This window comes from Mesoplodon bidens (assembly GCF_964165515.1).
Source record: "Mesoplodon bidens genome assembly, chromosome: 13".
Lineage (NCBI taxonomy): Eukaryota > Metazoa > Chordata > Mammalia > Artiodactyla > Ziphiidae > Mesoplodon > Mesoplodon bidens.
Window position 1 is genome coordinate 38,861,593 of NC_138169.1, and position 22,662 is coordinate 38,884,254.

General features: G+C 36.0%; 1 protein-coding gene across 1 annotated transcript in view; it reads left to right on the forward strand.

The window, feature by feature from the left end:
* MIB1 (MIB E3 ubiquitin protein ligase 1) overlaps positions 1-22,662 on the forward strand; it is a 119,344-nt gene that overhangs the window by 21,876 nt on the left and 74,806 nt on the right. The window contains exons 4-9 of the mRNA XM_081252737.1: positions 3,263-3,367; positions 5,495-5,561; positions 6,870-7,074; positions 13,937-14,120; positions 20,564-20,708; positions 22,341-22,474. Of these exons, the coding sequence (XP_081108863.1) occupies positions 3,263-3,367; positions 5,495-5,561; positions 6,870-7,074; positions 13,937-14,120; positions 20,564-20,708; positions 22,341-22,474 (840 nt within the window). The remainder of the gene's footprint in view (positions 1-3,262; positions 3,368-5,494; positions 5,562-6,869; positions 7,075-13,936; positions 14,121-20,563; positions 20,709-22,340; positions 22,475-22,662) is intronic.

Below are 22,662 nucleotides of genomic sequence, written 5' to 3' on the forward strand. Positions count from 1 at the left end.
GGATCTTCCTGGACCAGGGCTCAAACCTGTGTCCCCTGCATTGGCAGGCAGATTCTTAACCACTGCGCCACCAGGGAAACCCGGATCCCATGTTTTCTGTATCCCATTACATCATCTTACTTAGCTTACTCTTTCCTTTGGTGGTGTACACGTTCTGGTAATGTCTTTTGCAAGAGTGCACAAGAAGTAAATATTTTAATACTTTCATTCTAAAATTGTTTTTAACTTTATATTCTTCCTCACGCTTAATTTTATGGTCAGAGGGTTAGAAAAAATTTTTTTCATCAGCTTTTCAAAAGCAGTTGCAGCTAAAGTCTGAAGCCACATAAATGGAACTTTCTGGATTTTTGTTATATTGGCACTTCTTAGGGGGATGAAAAGTAGGCATTCTTGAAGCTTTGAGTCATCAGTATTACATTTTTGGTTTGTTATGATTTAATCCTTGTTACATTTTAAGAACAAAATGAAAAGAAAATGAAACCATCTTACACATGTGACTCTAAGTGAGGGAACTTACTATAATAGGAAGTCTCCAGGGTAACATTATTTAAGCACATGTTTGAGATGAAATGTAATTTTTGTCTGACTCTTTTTGACCATGTGTGTGAATGAAGAAAGTTTTTAAGCCTTCCTATGCTGGCCAGTCTTCAGTGCTGGCTGCTCTGTCCCAATCCTCTTTTCTTATCTTTTTTTCCCCTTGAGGTTCAAGGTTCCCACCCCATTCTCATAACTACATGTTCTAAACAATATGGCTAGTATGAGCCATATTAAGGGGTATAAACCAACCTAGGCTGATGTTGTAATACTGATACAACCTATGGCCTACCATGTGCCAACATGTACCATGGATTTTTGCTTTGCACCATGGCTTTGGCAAGCATGATACAAAGTCATCATGGAAGTGTGTAGTGTATTCTTAACTACCTACATTAGTATTTCAAGACTTTTCATTTTGCAAATGCTTTTGAATATATGTTGATTGTTTCATACAGGTACGCTAGATATATTTTCTTCTTTTTAAAAAACTTTATTATGGAGAATTTCAAACATACACCAGAATAGAAAGAGTAGTATAACAAATTCCCATGCACCCAACATCCAACTTCAAAAATTATCAACATTTTAAAAAATGCCATTTATTTGTTGAAGAAATCAAGGTTCTTTGGATTTGGCTGATTGATTCTTTATGATATTCTTTAACTTCTTTCTCTGACCCTTGTATTCTTATAAACTAGGTGTTAGGTGTAGAGACATGATTAGATTCAGGTTCAGGTTTTTTTGTCAAGAGTTCCTCATCAGTTGTGTGTGTACTTTCATTGCATCACATCAGGAGGCACATAAAGTTGGATTATCCTACTATTGGTGACGTTAAGATTGATCAGTGCAGGTTTTGTCAGTTTGATCCTTTACAGAGTTTCTCAGCAACCTTTTACCTACTGGTTTTAGCAGCCATTCCGCACATATTTCTTAATCAGAATTGAAAGTATGAAATTAATGTAGTTATTTTCTTATGCCTTCCACTTTCTTCCTTGATTAACCAAATCATATTAACAAATGAAGGAATTTCATTTAGTGATTCAGAGCTTGAGTAATGAATTTGCTTATATCCCAAGCAATTTGAAATTTAGGATGAATTTGATTTAAAGTTTGTAGTCTTTGTTTTTTAGTTGGTCACATGCTTTTTTGTCCCTCTCATAAAAACACAGAGTTATTTAATCTAGCATTGTATTTTTAAAAATGAATGAAATAGAATCTGACTATATTAGAATCAGAAGGGATTTTTTTTGCTAAAAATTGCATGTTTCACTTTAGAGTGTTAGAAACTCTTGCTTTGGAAGGTTATACAGTGGTTCGTTGTGAAAATCAGAAAGCAGAGCATGGCAGTGATGGACTCTGCATTCTGTATGGTAGTTACCTCTGTTGGAAGGCAGGAGGGTGGGATTGATGAGAGGCATGCAGGGGAATTGAAAAGTGCTGGTAATATTCTTTTTCTTAGTCTGATGTTCATTTTGTTTTTTATTATTCTTTAAAATTTACATATGATATATTTTTATAATGTATAATTTATTTTAAAATTAAAAAGAATAGGTACTCTCTGGCAGCCCAGTGGTTAAGACTCTACGCTCCCAGTGCAGGGGGTATGGGTTTGATCCCTGGTCGGGGAACTGAGATCCTGCATGCTGCACCGTTTGGCCTTTAAAAAAAAAAGAAAAATTAAAAAGAATAGATAGACTCATTTACTAACAATCAGAAATATTGCTCAAATATTTGATTAAATTTTAAGCATAAGAACTTTTTATCTCTACAGAAGCACCTTAAAATACGTAGTTTGCAAAACTATTTCTTTAGTACAGGGTGAAAATTAAATGGTCATTATGTATCTTATTTGAAATAGTCTGTTTTTAAGGGCATGCCTTAAAAATTACATTTAACATCAGCCTGGCATTCTAAGTAACTATGTAGCGTGGTTGATTATAAGTGTCAGGGTGGAGAAGAGTAATGAGTTGCGCATGTGCGACTTCCCATTCTGAGCTGTAGACTGGTTCACTTGAGAATACCCAAGTTTAGTGCTCGTTGTGCGTCAGTTTTGTGTAGTTGATTCTTGGCCCTTAAGCAATAGCAACTCCAGTATTTTTTTTTTTTTAAGTATTAAACGCTCTTACTAATCAGCCTGCTGGCATGTGGGGCCTAGAGATTGTGTCTGAGTCTCCACTGCAGTCACAGTGTTTCAGCTTAGATGGCCTGCTTTTTGGGGCAACTGAGGGGTGCTGCTGGAGGAGCCAAGTCACTCAAGTCTTCTTTAAACTTGGCCTTTGAGCCTCATGCTTATCAGCGTTTAGCTGACCAGAGAGCGGGTTTACCTTGAATTTTTCAGGGTATTCGGTCAAAGATTTTAAATTTTGTATCAAAGAATAGGTTTAAAAGAATACACTGTTGTTAGAGGGAACCCTTTAAGAGTGAAGATTTTAAATTTTGTATTGAATTATGTATTTTCTGATAATCTATCACTGTAATAATCACTAAGCTTCTCTATTTAAAATTTCTACAGTGGTTTTAGAAATTACCTTATAATATTCTGGAAAATTGTCTGTATAATTCAGTTATATGTTAGAAGTGACATATATTTGGTAAATAAGTATTTTTCATGATCCTGTTACACAGGATTGTAGCTGAAATATTTTTAAAGATTTAAATATAATTAAAAGAACCAACTTCTCCTCTCCTCTTCAAAATTTTTTTTTTCCTCAAAAATTTCCCTTAGGTAACAGAAATCCAAGACTGGAGTGCATCAAGCCCACATAGCGCGGCCTACGTTCTCTGGGACAATGGTGCTAAGAACCTTTACAGAGTTGGCTTTGAGGGCATGGTAAGTGTAAGAACCACAAAAGATGAAAATATTGGACGGGTGAAAGAAGGGAAGTAAAAATAGCCCTTATTGTATTCTTCCATTTTTTCTTTTGTCATCTCCTTTTGTCAGAATACAGCCATCTGAATCATGAGTATGCAATTGGAGGGAACATGTGTAAAGTGAGAATTTAATACAATAGGTGTTAAAATTATTTTTTAAGGAGTTTTTTCCTCTGTATTTTTAAAGTGTAGTGTTGATGATTGAAAATGACTGAACTAGAAGCACTTTTTTTTTTTTTTTTTTTTTTTGCGATACGCGGGCCTCTCACGGTTGTGGCCTCTCCCGTTGCGGAGCACAGGCTCCAGACGCGCAGGCTCAGCGGCCATGGCTCACAGGCCTAGCCGCTCTGCAGCATGTGGGATCTTCCCGGACCGGGGCACGAACCCATGTCCCCTGCCTCGGCAGGCGGACTCTCAACCACTGTGCCACCAGGGAAGCCCTCCTAGAAGCACTTTGAATTACTTAAGTGCTTAAGGAGCATAATGGTAGTCTATTCAATGGATTGTCCTATATTTCTGCATGTCATGGATCATCGTTCAGATGTTGACCACAGCTATTTAATTTATAGAGTGTAATTAAATATTATATTAATGCTAAAATATTAATGCCTTTTATATCCTTTCCACCTTGAATACATTTTTCATTCAAAGAATTCTTAAATTTCATTTTTTTTCCAACTCTTTTATGCTCATTAGGAGGGGAAAAAATATCCCACTGTCCCTTTGCTTTAATCTCTTCCTTTTATACATAAAAGTGAGCCTTGTGAATCTAGACAGGTAGTTTACTCGCCAATTTTTACAGTTGTATGTAGCATTGGTCATTAGTTTTTCATTATTATCTTCATGCCTTTCCCTGTTTTTAAATTGGGAATTTTTGTAGAATTCCAACTGATTATTAACTTGCTTCAAATGAAGCTTTACATGCTGTGTGTGCTCAGGTACTTATTGAGTAGTATACATATAGATTGATCCCATTCTTTTTTGATGGCTGAGTAGTATTCCATTATATGGTTATGCCATTGTTTATATAATGAGATTTCTGTTGATGGGTATCTGGGTTTTTTTTTGTTTTTTTCATTGTTGCAAGCGGTGTTTCAGTAAGCATCTTTGTGCATATGTCTTTGTACGTTTATGGGTATATTTCCTTAAGATAGATTCCTAGAAGTGGAACCACTGGGTTAAAGTATCACATTAAAACTGCTTGACCCATGTCTCTTTGGCTAGGATTGAACTAAATGTGAGCTATAGTGGCAAAGGAGGCTGTAAAAGAGAGTTGGATTGGGGTGTGTTTGTGTGTGTATGTGTCTGTGTAAAGGAGCTCCTTTCCTTAATATAGTATGTATATACTGATCACTTTATACATGTATATGGTACTGTTAGGCACTTTTAGGTAATCTATTTCTGAATTTTCAGTCACCCTCAAGGTTGCTCTTCTAAGTTCACATTTTCTGTACTTTTCATTATACCACAACTGCCTCCCCATTCAAATACTTAAATACTTTCTTATAAAAGCTAAGTGGGAAGGAACTTGAGTTAACGAAGTTACGGTAAAGTAAGGACTAAAAGTGATATAAATAGGAAATTAACTGGACAAGGAATCAAAAGACTGGATTTGGTTCTTTCCTTTTCTACTTTCTGACTATTTAGTTTTGGCTGATTTCCTTAATACAATACCTCCCTTGTATATATCATAAAATTGATTAGAAAGATCAAATGAGTTGAGCTCTTTTTTGGTAAAAATATCTTTAAAATGGAATATGTTATGTACTTTTGAAATACGAGATTTTTGTTTTAGTTCTTTTTTTCCAGCATGTGTTTTTGAAAGTATGATAATGGTAAAGATCCAGGCATTTTAATGTTGAAGTTTAAAAGAAATCTTAAAGTAAAGTGTGACCTATCTGAAGGTCAAGTTTATAGTTTTTGATGGGTGTTTTTGAAAGCAGTGTTCAGTGTGACTATTACCCGAGAGTTACTCTTCACTTCTGCTGAGGATATATTCTGAATGAACATTTTTGCGTATTTTAGGTTTTAAGCTCTAGTTGAAGTTTTCAAGGGTGATTTTTCTGCTTTCTTTTCTTTTTCTTAGTCTGACCTGAAGTGTGTCCAGGATGCCAAAGGAGGTTCTTTCTACAGAGATCATTGTCCTGTGCTAGGTGAGTTAGCAGGCTAGAGAAAATTTCTAAGTAATGGGTCAGAGTTCATGGAATCAGAAAAGTGTTTAAATTGGGCTTTAAAAAAATTAGTTACCATTAAAGCTTTTTAAAGACATACTCTTTTGGTTTTATTTTGTTTTAAAGCATTTGTTCTTTTTAATTTATTTAAACTCTGAAAGAATTGTCATGACTTGATAATTGATATACCATTTATATGGCATACTATATTTGAAACTTTTGTCTTTTAACCATAAACTTATATTGTTGAAAAATTTTGTGTTATATGATCAATGTTATATCTCTTATACTACTGAGAATAGGACCTAACAATTTAATGCTTATAAATTCCTTAGAATTTCTGTAAAATTTCTTTGAAAATATAAGAACAGCTCTAAGATTAAGACAATATGATAAATATAATTTCATGTATCATTAAAATAAAAAAAGAACAAGAAAACCAAAACTAGTTTCATTTTATAGATTCTTCATTGTTGGCAAGATGAACATTTACCACATTCTTTTGATTAAACCTTTAGTCTCTGAATGCTTTCCTTTCTCATGTGAACGCTCTATTCCTCTTTCCAAATCATTTGATTTGCCTTATTGCCCAAAAGCGCTGTTCTCTTCCAGCATACTTAATTTTTTTAAAAAGGAGAATGTAGAAGAAAATCTTACGGTTTTGAGGAGATCATCTCTTTCTCTTGCTTTCAGAAACTTTGTTTTGTATCTGGGCTTTACAAGGAAAGTGTAGAATCAGCATACCCATTTCAGATCCCTCAGCATAGTGTTTTATGATCATGAATCCTTTATCCCATAAGTAGTTTTCAAAATAATCTCAGAAATGGGCTTTGAAATATTTAAAAATGCTCTTTAGGCAAAAATCACAAGAACTATTTGGTAACTAATAACAGTAAGCACTTCAGAGGAAAAAAAATTCCAGGGTTCTTTTTCATATACTTTAGTTAGTTATGTTGGCTCTTCAGCAAGTCATCCAGGCAGAAAGGTGAATATTGTCAATGCCCAGAACTTTGTGTTCTGATAGGTGGTTGCCTAGTCTTCTGTAGATTCTGCCCTTGTTCAGTCATTGTTGTAAATCATTACATTATTTCTGGTTTTGAGTCTGTTTTCTTTTCTTTCTTTTTTTAAAGCTCTCTAATTCTAGAATTTGATACATATTCTCAAAACATTTTAAGATTAGATAGTAACTAAAACTCAAATATCTTGGGCTTTTTCTTATTTAAAACAGTGCAGTTGCCTATTGTTGCTGTGATTTTCCTTTTCCTTTGTCAACTCCCTCTGCAATTATAGGTGAGCAGAATGGCAACAGGAATCCTGGTGGATTGCAGATTGGTGACCTGGTCAATATAGATCTTGACCTAGAAATTGTACAGTCTTTGCAGCACGGTCATGGAGGATGGACTGATGGCATGTTTGAGACTTTAACTACAACTGGAACTGTTTGTGGCATTGATGAAGATCATGACATTGTAGTACAGTATCCAAGTGGCAATAGGTTGGTTATATTTTTTAATTTTCAGTAATGGCAAATAAAGTTAGTATATAGAGGAAAGAGCCTTAAAGAAAGCAACTAATGTGATATAATAAAGACTTCTTACAGCTAACTCTTCAAGAATAGATGAAAATCCAGAATATGTTGGTAAAGTGGAGGGAAACAAGTAAGAACAGTGTGTATGTGTGTGTGTGTGTGTATGTATGTGTATATATTTATATGAATATATTTATGATTCAATGTTCTGTGCACTTTTTCTTTTCCTTTAGGGGGCAGAATACATTGTATCAGTATTAGGTCCAAGTATAGCTAAAAAGTTCTGTGTTCTGTTGGACTGCATCAGTCTACCCTGAATGAACGGGATAACAGTAAAACTCCTCTGGCCCATATCTCCAGCGTCATCTCATGGTAACACAGCTCTCCCTTACCACAGACACCTGTGCACACACTAATGCTTATCAGCCACACAGCACTGCGTGTGTTTCCTCACTTCTGTAACCTTTGCACACACCACTCCTTCCATGCAGAATACCCTTTCCTCCTTGTCTCCCTCCTTCTCTGAATTAACTCCTTTGCCTCCTATAAATATTGAACTTTTATGCTTTACTTCCTCTCACCTTCCCCCCTCCCTGGTACATGCATATGCCATTTATCTGTTTAGGTCTCCTGTTATCTACTAAAATGGTTATTTATTTGGTCTCTGGGTTTCGTGTTTCTTGGAGACTGGGCCTGTGTCTTTTATTTATTTGTCCCTAGGGGCCAAAATATTTCCAGTTTACTAGTATGTTTACAGTTTTTTAAAGAAAAAATTCGGTAGTTAAATTGAATAATTGTCAAAGCTTTATTACTGACATGTACATAAAGAAACGAACTCTCTGAGATTCTTTAGGGGAAGGATTATATATGAAATAAGAAAAATTAACATTAAGTTGCTAACCACATTATAGAGTTAGCTCTAATTGTGTTTAAATCTTAAGGATACACATGATAATATCAAGAGATACACAAAAAGCATTTGCCAAAATCTAACATCCTTCATGATAAAAATACTAAATAAACTAGGAACTGAAGGGAACTTCTTCAGCTTGATAAAGGACATCGATGAAAAACCCACAGCTAACAGTGTACTCAGTGGGAAAGACAATGCTTTCTCTTTTAAGATCAGGAACAAAACAAGAATGTCTGCTCTCCTCACTTTTATTCCATATTGTCCTAGAGGGTCTAGCTGGGGCAATTAGGCAAGAAAAAGAAATAAGAGAAAGGAAGAAGTTAAACCCTCTCTGTTCACAGGTGACATGAGCTTGTGTATAGAAAAATCTAAAGAATCCACAAAACTATTAGAACTAATAAATGAATTCAGCATAGTCACAGGATACAAGATCAGTATAGAAAAATCAGTTGTATTTCTGTATACTAGCAATGAACAATCTGAAAATGAAATTAAAAAAACAATTCCATTTTCAATATCATCACAAAGAATAAAATACTTAAGAATAAATTTAGCCCCATAAGTACAAGATTTGTATACCAAAAACTGTATAACATTGTTGAAAGAAAAACTGTATAACATTGTTGAAAGAAATTAAAGATGACCTAAATGGAAAGACGTTTCCTATTTATGGATCAGAAGATTTAATGTTGTTCAGATGGTATATTAGTTTCCTAGGGTTGCCATAACAAATTACCACAAACAGCAGCTTTACAACAGAAATTTATTCTTTCAAATTCTGGAGGCTAGAAGTCCAAAATGAAGATGTTGGCAAGACTGTTTTCTTCTGGAGATCTGAGGGAGAATCTCTTCTATGCCTCTCTCCTGGCTTCTGGCGGTTGTTGGCAATCCTTGGCTTTCCTTGGCTTGTTGATGCATCACTCATTTCTCTGCCTCTGTCTTCACACGGTCTTGTCCCCTATGAGTCTCTGTGCCCCTCTGTTGTCACATGACCTTTTTTTCTTCTGGGTACGTAGTTTATTTTCAAATTCATTCAAGTCAGTCTCTGATTAGTCAAGTTCAGACAGTTGTAGGGAGAATATTTGATACCGAGAGCCACATCAGCAGTCCTCCAGCCTGCTATTTTATTTTCGTCAAGCCAACATTTGTACCTTAGCCATCCATAAGGAAAGAACCCTAAGGAGTCATAGAAGAAAGTTAATTGAGCTCATGGAAATTCTGGAGTCTTTTACATAGAAAATGATCAAAAGATGATTTTACCTGACCTTATAAAGACACCAGTCATTGGATTTAGGGCCCATCCTAATCCGATATGACCTCATTTTAACTTGATTACATCTGCAAACACTCTGTTTCTAAATATGCTCACATTCCGAGGTGTTGGGGATTAGCATTTCAGCATATCTTTTGGGGGAAATAATTCAACATTTAACATATGACAGTATTCTTGAAACTAATCAACAGATTCAGTGCAATCCCTATCAAAATCCTTGCCTTTTTTTTTTTTATACAGAAATTGGCAAACTGAACCTTAAATTCATATGGAAACTCAAGGGACCCAGAATAGCCAAAACAGTTTAAAAATGAAGAACAGGGCCTCCCTGGTGGCGCAGTGGTTGAGAGTCCGCCTGCCGATGCAGGGGATACGGGTTCGTGCCCCGGTCTGGGAGGATCCCATATGCCGCGGAGCGGCTGGGCCCGTGAGCCATGGCCGCTGAGCCTGCGCATCCGGAGCCTGTGCTCCGCAACGGGAGAGGCCACAACAGTGAGAGGCCCGCATACCGCAAAAAAAAAAAAAAAAAAAAAAATGAAGAACAAAGTTGGAGGACTCACACTTCCCAATTTGAAAACTTACCACAAAGCTACAGTAATCAAGACAGTCTATTACTGACTTAAAAATAAGCATGTAGATTGATGGAGTAGAATTGAGTCCAGAAATAAGCCCTTGCATTTAAAGTCAGTTGATATTTGACAGGGGTTCAGCACAGTTCAATGGGGAAAGAACAGTCTTTTCAACAAACGGTGCCGACAGTATTTACAGATATTCAGTCATTGTGGTGTACATCTAATTTAATGTTAACTAATTTCATGTTATATGTCAAGTATACAACAATCTAAAATATAAAGCTACAATTGAAAAACAAAACAAAACAAGTGATGCTGAGTCAATTGGATATTGACATGCAAAAGAATGAAATTGGACCCCTGCTACACACCATGTACAAATATTAAGTCAAAATGGATCACAGATCTAAATGCAAGAGCTAAAACGATAGAAGTCTTAAAACATAGGCATAAATCTTCGTGACCTTGAATTAGACAGTGGTTTCTTAGATATGACCTCCAAAGTAGAAGCAACCAAAGAAAGAGTGAATAGACTTCATCAAAATTAAAACTTTTGTGTTTCAAAGGAAACTATCAAGAAAGTGAAGAGACAACCCATGGAATGGGAGAAGATATTTGCAAATCATATGTCTGATTAGGGACTTATATCTAGAATATAGTATAAAGAACTCTTAAAATTCAACAATAAAAGATAAATAATCTAATTGAAAAATGGGCAAAGGATTTGAACAGACATTTTTCCACAGAAGATATAGAGATGGCCAGTAAACTCATTGCATTAGTCTGCTAGGGCTGCCTTAACAAAATACCACAGACTGGGTGGCTTAAACAACAGAAGTTTATTTTTTTTACAGTTCTGGAGGCTGGAAGTCCAAGAACAAGGTGCCATCAGGGTTGGTTTCTGGTGAGACCTCTTCCTGGCTTGTAGAGGATTGCCTTCTCACATGGCACCCTACCTTTATGACGTCATTTAACCTTACTTATGTCCCTAAAGGCCCAGTCTCCAAATACAGTTACATTAAGAGCTAGAGAGCTTTAACATATGAAATTTGGAGGGGCACAATTCATTTTATATCACCCTTGAAGAGATGCAGGACATTATTAGTTATTAGGGAAATGCAATTCAAAACCATTATGAGATACCACTTCACATGCTAGAATGGCTAGAATAAAAAGGATAATTACAAGTGTTGCTGAGGGTATAGAAAAATTAGAACCAAACCTTCATACATTGATGGTAAGTACGGAAAGTGGTCTAGATGCTTTGGAAAACAGTTCAGTAGTTCCTCAAAATGCTATGTATAGAGTTACCGTATGACCCAGCATATCTACTTCCAGGTTCAATTCCAAGAGAATTAAACCATGTGCCCATACAAAAATCTGTACATGTATGTTTGTAGAAGTATTATTCATAACTGCCAAAATGTGGAAATAACCCAAATGTCTATTAACTGATGAATGGATAAAATGTGATATATCCATCCAATGGAATATTATATTTGGCCATAAAAAGGGATGGAGTACTGACATATGCTGCAACATAGATAAATCTTGAAAACATTATGTTGAGTGAAAGAAGCCAGTCACAAAAGGTCACATATTATCTAATTTTATTTATACAGAATGTCCATAATAAGAAAATCCATAGAAACAGAAAGTATATTACTGGTTGTTAGGGGCGGGGGAGAGAGGGGTGAATTCAGAGTGACTGCTAATCGTTATGGGGGTATCTTTTTGTGGTAATGAAAATGAAATCAGGTAGTGGTGGTTGGTTTATACAACTGAATATACTAAAACCACTGAATTACATGCTTTAAATGAGAGAATTGTATGATATGTGAGCTACATCTCAATAAAGCTCTTAATAAAAAAGAAGGAAAAAATCTTACAATTTAAGTTCACAGTAGCATGTACTAGCATATTTTGTCTTAAATAGTATCTTGTTTGTTATTTGGAAATGTTAAATTAACACAGATTAGGATTATTACTTGCAGAATTCTTCCTCGGTCAAAATTCTTTCTTGGGCAGTAGTGTTATTAGTAACATGACATTTGACTTCTAGAAAATAATCTTTTTTTATTCTTTGTTCAACACCAATTTATTAAATACTTATCCTGTATTAGGCCCTGTGATTAGTGTTAGAATTACAAACAAGACATGGTCCTCTGCTTTGAAGGAGTTTCTCTATTAATGTGGATAGACAAAGTCAGAAATAGCTCTATTAAAATGTTTTAAGTAGTTATGATAGGTGAGTATTCAGGCTATTCTGAAGGTACAGAAGAAGAGTGGTCATTTCAGCTGGGCAAATCCGAGAAAACTTAAGCGAGCATGTTACATTAAGGTTGAAAGATTTGGTTTTCACCTGGGCAAGGAAGCGCTGTAGGCAGAAGGAACAACTTGAGTAGATACTACTGTTCGGGCACTACACAGGTTTGGTAGATTTTGGAACTTTGGGAGTGAGGTAAATAAAGGTCACCATGATGGATAAGACTGAAAAGAAAACTTTTTGTATTTGAGTTTTATTCTTTTTTTTTTTTTTTTTTTGTGGTACGCGGGCCTCTCACTGTTGTGGCCTCTCCCATTGCGGGGCACAGGCTCCAGATGCGCAGGCTCAGCGGCCATGGCTCACGGGCCCAGCCGCTCCACGGCACGTGGGATCTTCCCAGACTGGGGCATGAACCCGTGTCCCCTGCATTGGCAGGTGGACTCTCAACCACTGCGCCACCAGGGAAGCCCTTGAGTTTTATTCTTAACTGATCCGAGGCACTTCTTTCTCTTTGTGGTTTTAGAAAGAAAGTTTACATGGTTATAGGAATTTAGTAAGCAGGGTTTTGTGTGTTGTGACCTCTCAGAGCCTTTTATATGCTAAGGACCATTAGAATAAGGAAAGGAGGGTATAATATGCCATATTGTAAAAGTTTATTTGACTAGGGAACCTTTTTTCCCTTGGAGTACCATATGGGACTAGGAGAAATGTGTTATACACTGTGGTACAACTTTTCGATGGGATATTAAGTAGTCAATAAAATGGTGGTTGTGCAGATGGTAGCAGCATAGAAAAATGCTTATGTATAGGAAAGAAGAAATCCGCGTCCGAATTTGTTTTGATACAGTGATTACAAGGATGTAAGATACCCATACATGGCAATTTAAAACTAGATAATATTTTTATCCATGAGATTGCAATGGTATGGGGAAATAGTGTAGTCTTTGTAGAGCAGTTTGGCTCTATCAGAATTGTAGACAAATATATACTTTGATTAGGTGGTTCCTTTAAGAATCTCTAATGAAATACTGACCCCCATGTGCACAAAGTTGTACATACAGTGATGTTCTTTATAGGATTGTTTGTAATAATAGTGAAAATGTGGAATTACTTTAAATGATAGTCAATAGGAGAATCGCTAAGTACATTTGTGTATATTGGTGCTGTGGAATACTCTGTAGCCATTAAATCAAAATAAATAGATCTGTATCTGTCACATTGAAAAATAAATGTTCCAAGATGCATTCTCTGAGAAAGAAGAAGTCACAGAATAATATATATATGAATATTATGATCCCATTTATGGAAAACAAAACAACTCTTATAACCATCACTCTGCATATTAATAGAATATTTGCAGGACTACGCAGTGGAATATTAGCTGTGGTGTCTAGTGGGGTGGGGAGTGGTGATCCAGGTGTGTTTGTGTGAAATGGAACTTTCACTTCTACTTTACATGTTTATGAAATGTTTTAATTTTTAACGAGTGTGTACTACTTGTTTTTTTGAGTATGTGTTACTTTTTTTAATAACAATTTTATAAGACATGCAAGTGCGAAAAAATCTAGACAGAAGTGCTAGACAGAAGTGTATCATATTAGGGTGGTGAGATTATGGATAACTCTTTTCCCAAATCTGTATAATAAAATCATAAAAAGAAATACAAATCATTCAGGATGTAATTGTAAAGGATTGCTTTACACTGTTGATGTGTTATAAAGCTTTTTTCCCTGTAATGGTTAACTAAGAATTTGTGCTAAAATTAAGTAAACTTACCCATGTTGAATTTTGGCTTTGATTTTTAGGTGGACCTTCAATCCTGCTGTTCTCACTAAAGCGAACATTGTCCGAAGTGGGGATGCCGCTCAGGGCGCAGAAGGAGGCCCCTCACAGTTCCAAGTGGGTGATCTTGTGCAAGTTTGTTATGACCTGGAAAGAATTAAACTTCTACAGAGAGGACATGGAGAATGGGCTGAAGCTATGCTCCCAGTAAGTACATATGAAATAATTTGGGACTAGGAAATATACCATGTTTATGTAGTTTTTAAAAGTTTTTAAAACTTTGATTTTAGAAACTAAATTAGCATAATCCTTTGAGAATTGTAATCTTCATTGGCAGCTTAACATACGTATGCCTTTTATTTTCTAACTTATTTCAGTTAGATTAGCCTGGGAAGGTCCAAAGAAGAGCTATAGTTAATATTTTTTGATAGAGCTTTTAGTGGAGAATGTAATGTTGGGGTGAGGCAAAGAAGCTTCCTGATACTTCACCCCAGAACGAGAGCGACGTGCTCATCCAGTCACCAGCAGTGCTGGACCACCGCTGCTCTCCTCACCTGGGGGCATGCCTCTCTAAAACTTAAGACTGCAAGAGCAGCTCAGAACGTGTGCCTTCTGAGATAGCTTTGCTCCCAAAGAGCTACAGTTTAATTTTTTATTTAGTCATTCAATACATTTTTCATCAAATGTTCAACAGTAACAAAATGATTTGTTTGTTCTGCCCTCTTTTCATTCATCTTTCTCTTTCTCCATCTTTTCCTTGCTTCTGTCCTCCTGTCTCTTTCCTTCTGTACTACCTGTTCCATCCTGCCAACTGCCCTTACTGCCTTGCCCTGTATCCCATTCCTTTCCACCTTGCTGTATCTTCCTCTTCAGCCCTCCATTTTGCCCACTCCCTGCTCCTGTCTCATCCTGTTCCAAATCCTGTCTTCCCAAGTCCCATCCCATTTAAGCACCTCCTTCCTGTCCCACGTATACCTCCCCTCCCACCCCCTTCATATGACATCCAACCCACCCTGGTGTGTTGTCCAGTCCCCTGTCCTGGTCAACACCTTTTTCTCTTCCTGTCCAGCCCCAACTCCTGCCCCATTTGCCCTCTGCCCTCTCCTATCCTGTCCAGTCCCCCTTTCCTATCCTTCATGATGTCCTGTCCCTCCATCAGTCCATTCCTCCTTCCTGCCTTAGTCCTTCAGCAGATGTTTTAGCAGAAGCAGTGTGCCTGTTAGCCTTCAGGGATGTAATAGTGAACACAACAGAAAAAATAATCTCTGTTGTTGTGGTGCTTTCATTCAAAGACATTTCATAGTTTGCACATGATGCTGACATTTTTTATTGCTTTAGTTAGGTATTGAATAAGTGATAGTTGTATTTCAGGACTATATTTTAGAATCATTATTTTTCTCCACAAAGTTGAGTTCTGTATAATCCCTCTTTGTTTTGTTTGCTTTTGGTATTAAAGTTGGTTAAAAAAATGTATTAATATACTTCAGGCCTCACTATAGTGTGGTGTTACTTAAAATGTCATTTTTTGACGTGTTTTATAGGAGCTATATATACTATTTAAAATTATTTTATAGTCAAGATGTTTTTGTTTTTTCCCCTTATCAGTGACACCTTATAGCATCTTCCGTCTGTTGAGTGCCCAGTTATACTGAGCACTGTGCTGAATGATGTATACGTACATATGCAGCACATGCTATCTATATGTTTACACATATATACATAAACATACAGACTTCATTTGTCTTAGGAATATTATAAGTAGGTGGTAGTATGACATCCTTATTTTAAATATGAGGAAATCAGAACTAAGATAATGAACTGGAATATGAACCCAAATCTATATTACTTCAAAGCCTGTCTCCCATATTAAGCTGCTGTATAAGCAAAACCTCTGGGTAATTTCTAGAGGGCAGTACTGGGATTCCAGTAGTGACGATGTAGATTTGAATCTTCTCAAATCCTCATGATAAAAACAGTCAACAACTAGATTAGTTAGCATAACCAAAAAAGCTACAAACATCCATAATAAAGCCAGGTGATAGAATAGTCTTTTGAATCTTAAAATGTGAACGAGTAAAGATAAACCATTGACAGCTACAGGGTCTGCATCTGTGTGGCAGCAGAGAGAATTAATGGAGCATCAGGTGGACCTGAGAAGGGGGAAACTCCAGAATAGCTAATGAGTATTCATTGGTTAGTGTGGTAGATTAATGTGATAACAACAGCCGAACCTGGAAGGGCTCTTGTAGACTCCAGTTTGGGATGAGAGCAATTGGTCCATGCTAAAGTCTGAAGGGACTGGAGTAGCCTGGGGCTATAAGCTCTCCAAACCAACCAGCCAAATCTCCCTTCCAGGGCAGAGCCCTCCATTGAGGAGAAAATGCTGGGAATAGAAGCCAGATTGAGTAGGGTAGAGACAGTAGGCACAAAGGAAAGAGTAAATCCAGGCAAAAGTTGGAAGGGATCATGGTCGAATCCCTATGCACTGTTATTATTGAAAAAGGAGAATAAGCAATAGAATAACTTCTCCACAGACAGATGAAAGTACATCAGAAAGATATGCACAGAAAACTAAAATCTAATAATTCAAAATGAGCTAAAAAATTAGGAAAATGATAAAAGACATGAAAGGATGAAATAAGTCATAATTAGAAATGAGGTAGAACTTAGGAAAGAATTTTTAAAAATTCATTTCAGAAATGAAATAAGCTAGAAGCAACATAGAGCAAATAAATACAACCGATAATGCCTTAAGAGAAACAGAAGGTAAAAAGGAGGAAAAATTTTAAAATCAAAAAGATAAAATGTGTTTGAGAGAAAGTGACAAATATAGAATATCTAATATATGTGTATTAGGGAATCCTTGCAAAAAGGAAAAAACAGAAACCAAAGTAATGTAATATAACAAATGCTAAAATTTGTAATTCCAGGAAAGTTTACCTGAAATTGAAAGATTTGAAATTAAATATTAAAAGGGCGCATTGCATACCTGGGAAAACTAACCCAGAACACCAAACACAGAGCCATATTCTGGTAAAAGAATAGAATCTTCAAAAAAAGAAAAAATTCTTTGGGTATCTAGGAAAAAAGACCAAGTTACTTGTAAAGGAAAGAAAATCAGATTGTTGTTAAGAAAAAAAATGTGATCTCAATGTTTTATGCCAGAAAACAATGAAGTAACATTTATTTAAGGTGCTCAAGGAAAGAAAACGTAAGCTAAGGATTTTATATACAACCAAACCAACTTTCAAGTACTTAAAGGCTGTAGACTGCTGTGAAATGTAAGAATCCAGAGAATTGAGTCCCCATGAGCCTTTTCTGAGTAATCTATTAGAGAATTAGTTTTAGACAACCAAAATGACAGAAGAAATGTCAACTGAAGGACTGGTAGTGATCATTAAATAAATATTTATTTATTGAACTAAGATTAAATGATAGTTATAAAGGAAACGGTAGAGTTTATAATGGTTATATGCTCTAACAACATAAAGTATGACTGTCAGAAAATGGGCTGGGAATGCAGAGGGGATATGGTAAGTTTAATGAGCTGTTTGATTGCATTTTAGTTATTAATTGGGACTATATAAAGTTTAATATAAACTTTATATTTAAAAAAGCAAACAATGGAAGGATTAACCATAAAGTTAAAGAAAAGTTTTCATGTATAGAAAGGTAATATGATATGGGGGACAAAGGTAGAAGGGAAACATCTTTGAGTATGTCTTATTTTATAGATTTGATTTGAAATCACATGTATTTTATACAATTAGAAAACAAAATTAAGTTCAAAAAGGAAACTCCCAAAAGTGGAGAATAAAATGAAACAACTGAACCTAAGTGTGTTTCCTGTTGGCATAATCATACAGAGAGGAAATTCCAAGTGATTTCCAAACACAGTAATTTGTCCTTATATCCTTATAGGAGGTCTATGCCCTTCAGAACTGCATGAAAAAAAATTTAACAATTTTCATAAATTTATTGTTTGTGATAGTGTTGATATTGTTACTCTGAGACTGTTGTGTGTGTAATATGACAAAAAATCAAATGAGCAGTTATATGATAATTCTAGTTCTGTTATTCCCAGTGACCCTGAGGACCAGAATTATCAGAGAGGAAAAAAGGAGATGCTGATGTAGTATAGAAGAGGTTAAGTAAAGACCCTGTAGTCTGGAATTTGAATTGGGAGAGTGTTTAAACTCACGACTTATTTTATCTTTGTTTTAAAACACACTGCACCCCCCTCCATTTCCTAGCTGTCCATGAAAAGGTGTGGAAACAGTGACCATTCCAGTAACAGTAACCAACCTTAGTGCCTAGATTATGGTCTCGAAATAGCCTTTCCCTCTGTGAAGAATCAGGGCTCTTTGGAGAAATGGCTAATTCTAGTTCTTTGGCAGGAAGTGAACAAGATGAGCCTCATACCAGATAGCAAGGAAGCTATCGAAGATTTCTAGGTGATGTTAAAAAGATCTAGCAGCCAATTCGAAGGGTTTCTCACCAAATGCAAAGACAGATGAATCTATTAAACTGCACCAATTAGTAAAATTAAGATTGGAGGAATCTTTATATGACGAATAACCCTGTTTCTTCAACAAGTAATTTGCAAAGAAAAAAAATATGTAGGTTTCGTTAGGAACTTGATTTAAACAAACTAAAAAAAATTGTCATTTGTGAGGCAATCGGAAATTTGAACACTGACTAGTAGTTTATTTTATTATAGTTATTGATAATTTGGGATAGGTTGATAATAGTATTGAAGTTATATTAAAAAAAAGAGTTTACATGACAAAATAATACAGGAGGGGAGAATGGATAGGGAAAACAAGATTGGCCATGAGCTGACAATTGTTAAAACTGGTTGATGGGTACATGAGGATTCAATATACAATTGTCTGTTTTTGTGTGTTTGAGATTTTCCGTAAAGAACAGTTAAGGAGGAAAAAAAAAAGAATGCAGCGTCAAAGAGTTTGAGATGATGGTGGAAAATTCCAGGTGAAAATGTCTAATGAGAAGTTAAAATTGGTGTGTGTTTTGGGGCGAGGAGATGGGTAAACACTGCTGGAGTAGTACATTTTGAAGTCTTTGGAAGTAAGACGACAGTTGTCAAGTGGATTAAATTTCCAAGAAAATAGAGTAAAAAGCAAGGAATAAAGTTTGGGAGAATGAACACACTTAGGAATCTGAAGAAGGAAAAGGAGCCAGTGAGTGGAAAAAGGGAAGGAACAGGCAGAAAGATTAGGCTGTCATCCAGAAATCAAGGGAATATTTTCAAGAAGTTGGAGTCAGATGCTGTGGAGAGGTCAAAAGAGAAAACAAGTTTAAGCGCAGTCTCCTCTGTGTTAGGAAATAGTCAGATATTATCACTACTCTTCACCAGTTTTCTAGTGTTGTTATTGGCTATTCTGTTGTGCATAAGAGAATGGGTTTTGGACCTGAGTTTGAAATGGGGCTAATAAGGTTACGTAGCTTTCAGGATTTTATGTATTAGGTGAGTTAATACGTATAAAGCTCTTAGAACAGTACCCACCACGTGAGGGCTGCTGCTTCTGGTTGTGTTCTGTACCTCTTCTTACTCCATATATTTAATAAGCATGTTACTTCTACATACTTCTGTTTTGAAATCAGGCTTGATTCCAAAAAGGATTTAAACATAGATGTAAGTTTTGAGCCCTTTTTGGTTTAAATTGCTTTTTTTAGAAATCAGATTTTCTTTTTTTAGGCTAGATTGATGATGGTTTTGGACCACTTGCGTTACAAGTTCTCAAGAAGTATCTTGTGAGGTTAAAAAAGGATTGGGGACTTCCCTGGTGGTGCAATGGTTAAGAATCTGCCTGCCAATGCAGGGGACACAAGATCCCACATGCCGTGGAGCAGGTAAGCCCATGTGCCACAACTGCTGAGCCTGTCTGTGCTCTAGAGCCCACAAGCCACAACTACTGAGCCCATGTGCCACAACTACTGAAGCCTGTGCACCTAGAGCCCGTGCTCTGCAACAAGAGAAGCCACCGCAATGAGAAGCCCACGCACTGCAACAAAGAGTAGCCCCTGCTTGCTGCAACTAGAGAAAGCCCGTGCGCAGCAATGAAGACCCAACGCAGCCAACAATCAATCAATCAATAAATTTAAAAAATAAATTTACAACAAAAAAGGATTGAATATCAGAAACCAAGATTTTGTGAACTTTTATGAATAAAATAGATTGTCATGATTGTTTTATATTATTGTGGAAATGTAGTTTTATTAAAATATATATATAAATATATTTTTTTTTTGCGGTACGTGGGCCTCTTACTGTTGTGGCCTCTCCTGTTGCGGAGCACAGGCTCCGGAAGCACAGGCTCAGCGGCCATGGCTCACGGGCCTAGCCGCTCCACGGCATGTGGGATCTTCCCGGACCGGGGCACGAACCCGTGTCCCCTGCCTCGGCAGGCGGACTCCCAACCACTGCGCCACCAGGGAAGCCCTAAAATATTTTTTAAAGATACTCTTTGAAGTTTGTAACTAATAAACAACCATTTGAATATGATTATCCTTTAAAAGTTTTTTTATTAGGAGTGAAGTAAAATTAGTACTTAGATATGTAAAAACTGGTGATTGATTTTTACGGTATATACTTCAGACTTGAAACATGAATCTAATTTTTTTTTAAGACTTTAGGTAAAGTTGGCCGAGTACAACAAATTTATTCAGACAGTGATTTAAAGGTGGAAGTCTGTGGAACATCTTGGACGTATAATCCAGCAGCAGTTTCCAAGGTGGCATCTGCAGGATCAGCCATTAGCAATGCATCTGGTGGTATGTTTTGTTTCATGTTTCTCTAAAAGTAATATGGTTTACATTAGAACCTTTCCCAGTTCCCCAATTCTTGTATACAGATAATGTCGTATGTGTTCTTGATTTTCTCCTAGATCACATAACCTCACTTGAATATTAACTACCTTTTAAACTTTCGCTAAAGGTTTTTTGGGGTTTTTTTGCTTTTTTCATATGATGAACAATCTTTGTTCTGGCTGAGGTATGCCCTGGAAAAGTTCCATAAATATGTGCTTTTTCTTGGATATATCAAGGGCTTCTCCACATCAAATCTGAGATACCTGAAATTCAACATTCTTACTCCTAGTCGGAAGTTTTGTTTTCTGCTAAAGAACCATCACTTTCTTAGACTACTTTATTTTCTTTTTATTTCCAATATTATTGCTAGCCGATGGCTTTCTTTCTGGATATTTTTACATATCAGCTATACTTTTTCTTTTGTCATTTAATAGGAGTTATATACATGCCACAATGAGTAGAAAGCTGTGTTGAGATGTGAGTATGCTGGATGCTTGGGTAGACTCATGCCCCAAATCTTTCCTTCTTATGCTCCAGCTTTATATACACACTCAGTTCACTCAACAGCAAATTACAACTTACTGTATGTGTATTGTTGTCATCCAGAAAAGAAGATAGAACCATAACTGTGAACAGTAAGAAAGTAAAGGAAAACATTGGGTGACCTCCAGTTTTATTTTGTACTGCTTTCTACTTCTTTGCTTCTGTCTTGTCTTTCCTGCTGTAATTTGCTAATGTATTTGAAGTTTAAATCATGTGGTGTTATTTTTACCTTGAGGTTAGATGGCATCACAGTAGGCTGACTTTTAACAAATTGAAAGAGTGAAGGATGGTTAATATCCTTCTCTCAAGTAATGTGGACTAGGTGTTGGACCTCTGCCCCACTTTGTGACTTCTTTCCTTTCCAGTAAATAGATCCAAGAGTTAAGGAGTAGAACTGGGTAGATTTGCTACTGATAAATGCTATTTAGAAAAAAAATCATATTGAAAGGGTTTATGTAAACACATCTCTGGTTCTCTCTTGTTTTAGTCAAAACCAATCCATTGGCACCTTTGAAGTATGTTATTAACCCTTAGAGATCCATTTTTAACTGAAAATTGGTTTGTTCCTAAAATATTTCCCCAGACATTATAGAGATTATATTGCTTTTGAATCATAACCATTGATCTGTTGATCTAGTCTAAGATCTGTAACATTGAGCTCTGAGTGTTCATATGATATACTTAAGAGCTGAAAGACAATTTGTATCATTATGATACTCCCATTGTAGTGTGTTCATTTATAATATCTTTGGTATGACTCCTAAGTCTTGAATTATAGTTTGTATGTAACTCTTGTTTTTCTGAAATGTTAACTTGAAATACATGAATTGGAGTAAACTGGGAATAACTGTGGGCTCGAATTTAATGCAACTTTATATGGTAGTAATTATAACGTGCATGGGTAATATCTGTAGCATAGTACAAAAATAATATTAATGATAGAAGTAATAAAAAAGGAAAAGTATATATTACAGGCATGTGGGTAATGCTTGTCTGTTAGTAGTTAAGGTTTGAGATCCTCCTATATTAGCAGTTTTATTTGATGCTTTACAGAAAGACTCTCCCAACTCTTGAAGAAGTTATTTGAAACCCAAGAATCTGGTGACCTCAATGAAGAATTAGTTAAGGCTGCTGCCAATGGAGATGTTGCTAAAGTGGAAGATTTGCTAAAAAGACCAGATGTGGATGTGAGCATTTTAAAAATTATTTTGAAGCATACACAAGAATGGAATAGTTATAATGAACCTTACACTTCAACAGTTATTATATTTTGCCACATGTGCTTCATGTATTCCTTCTTGCTTGTTTTTCTAAGGTATTTTAAAGAAGACACTGGGCATCACTTCTTCATTGTACATTTCTAAAAGATATTGAC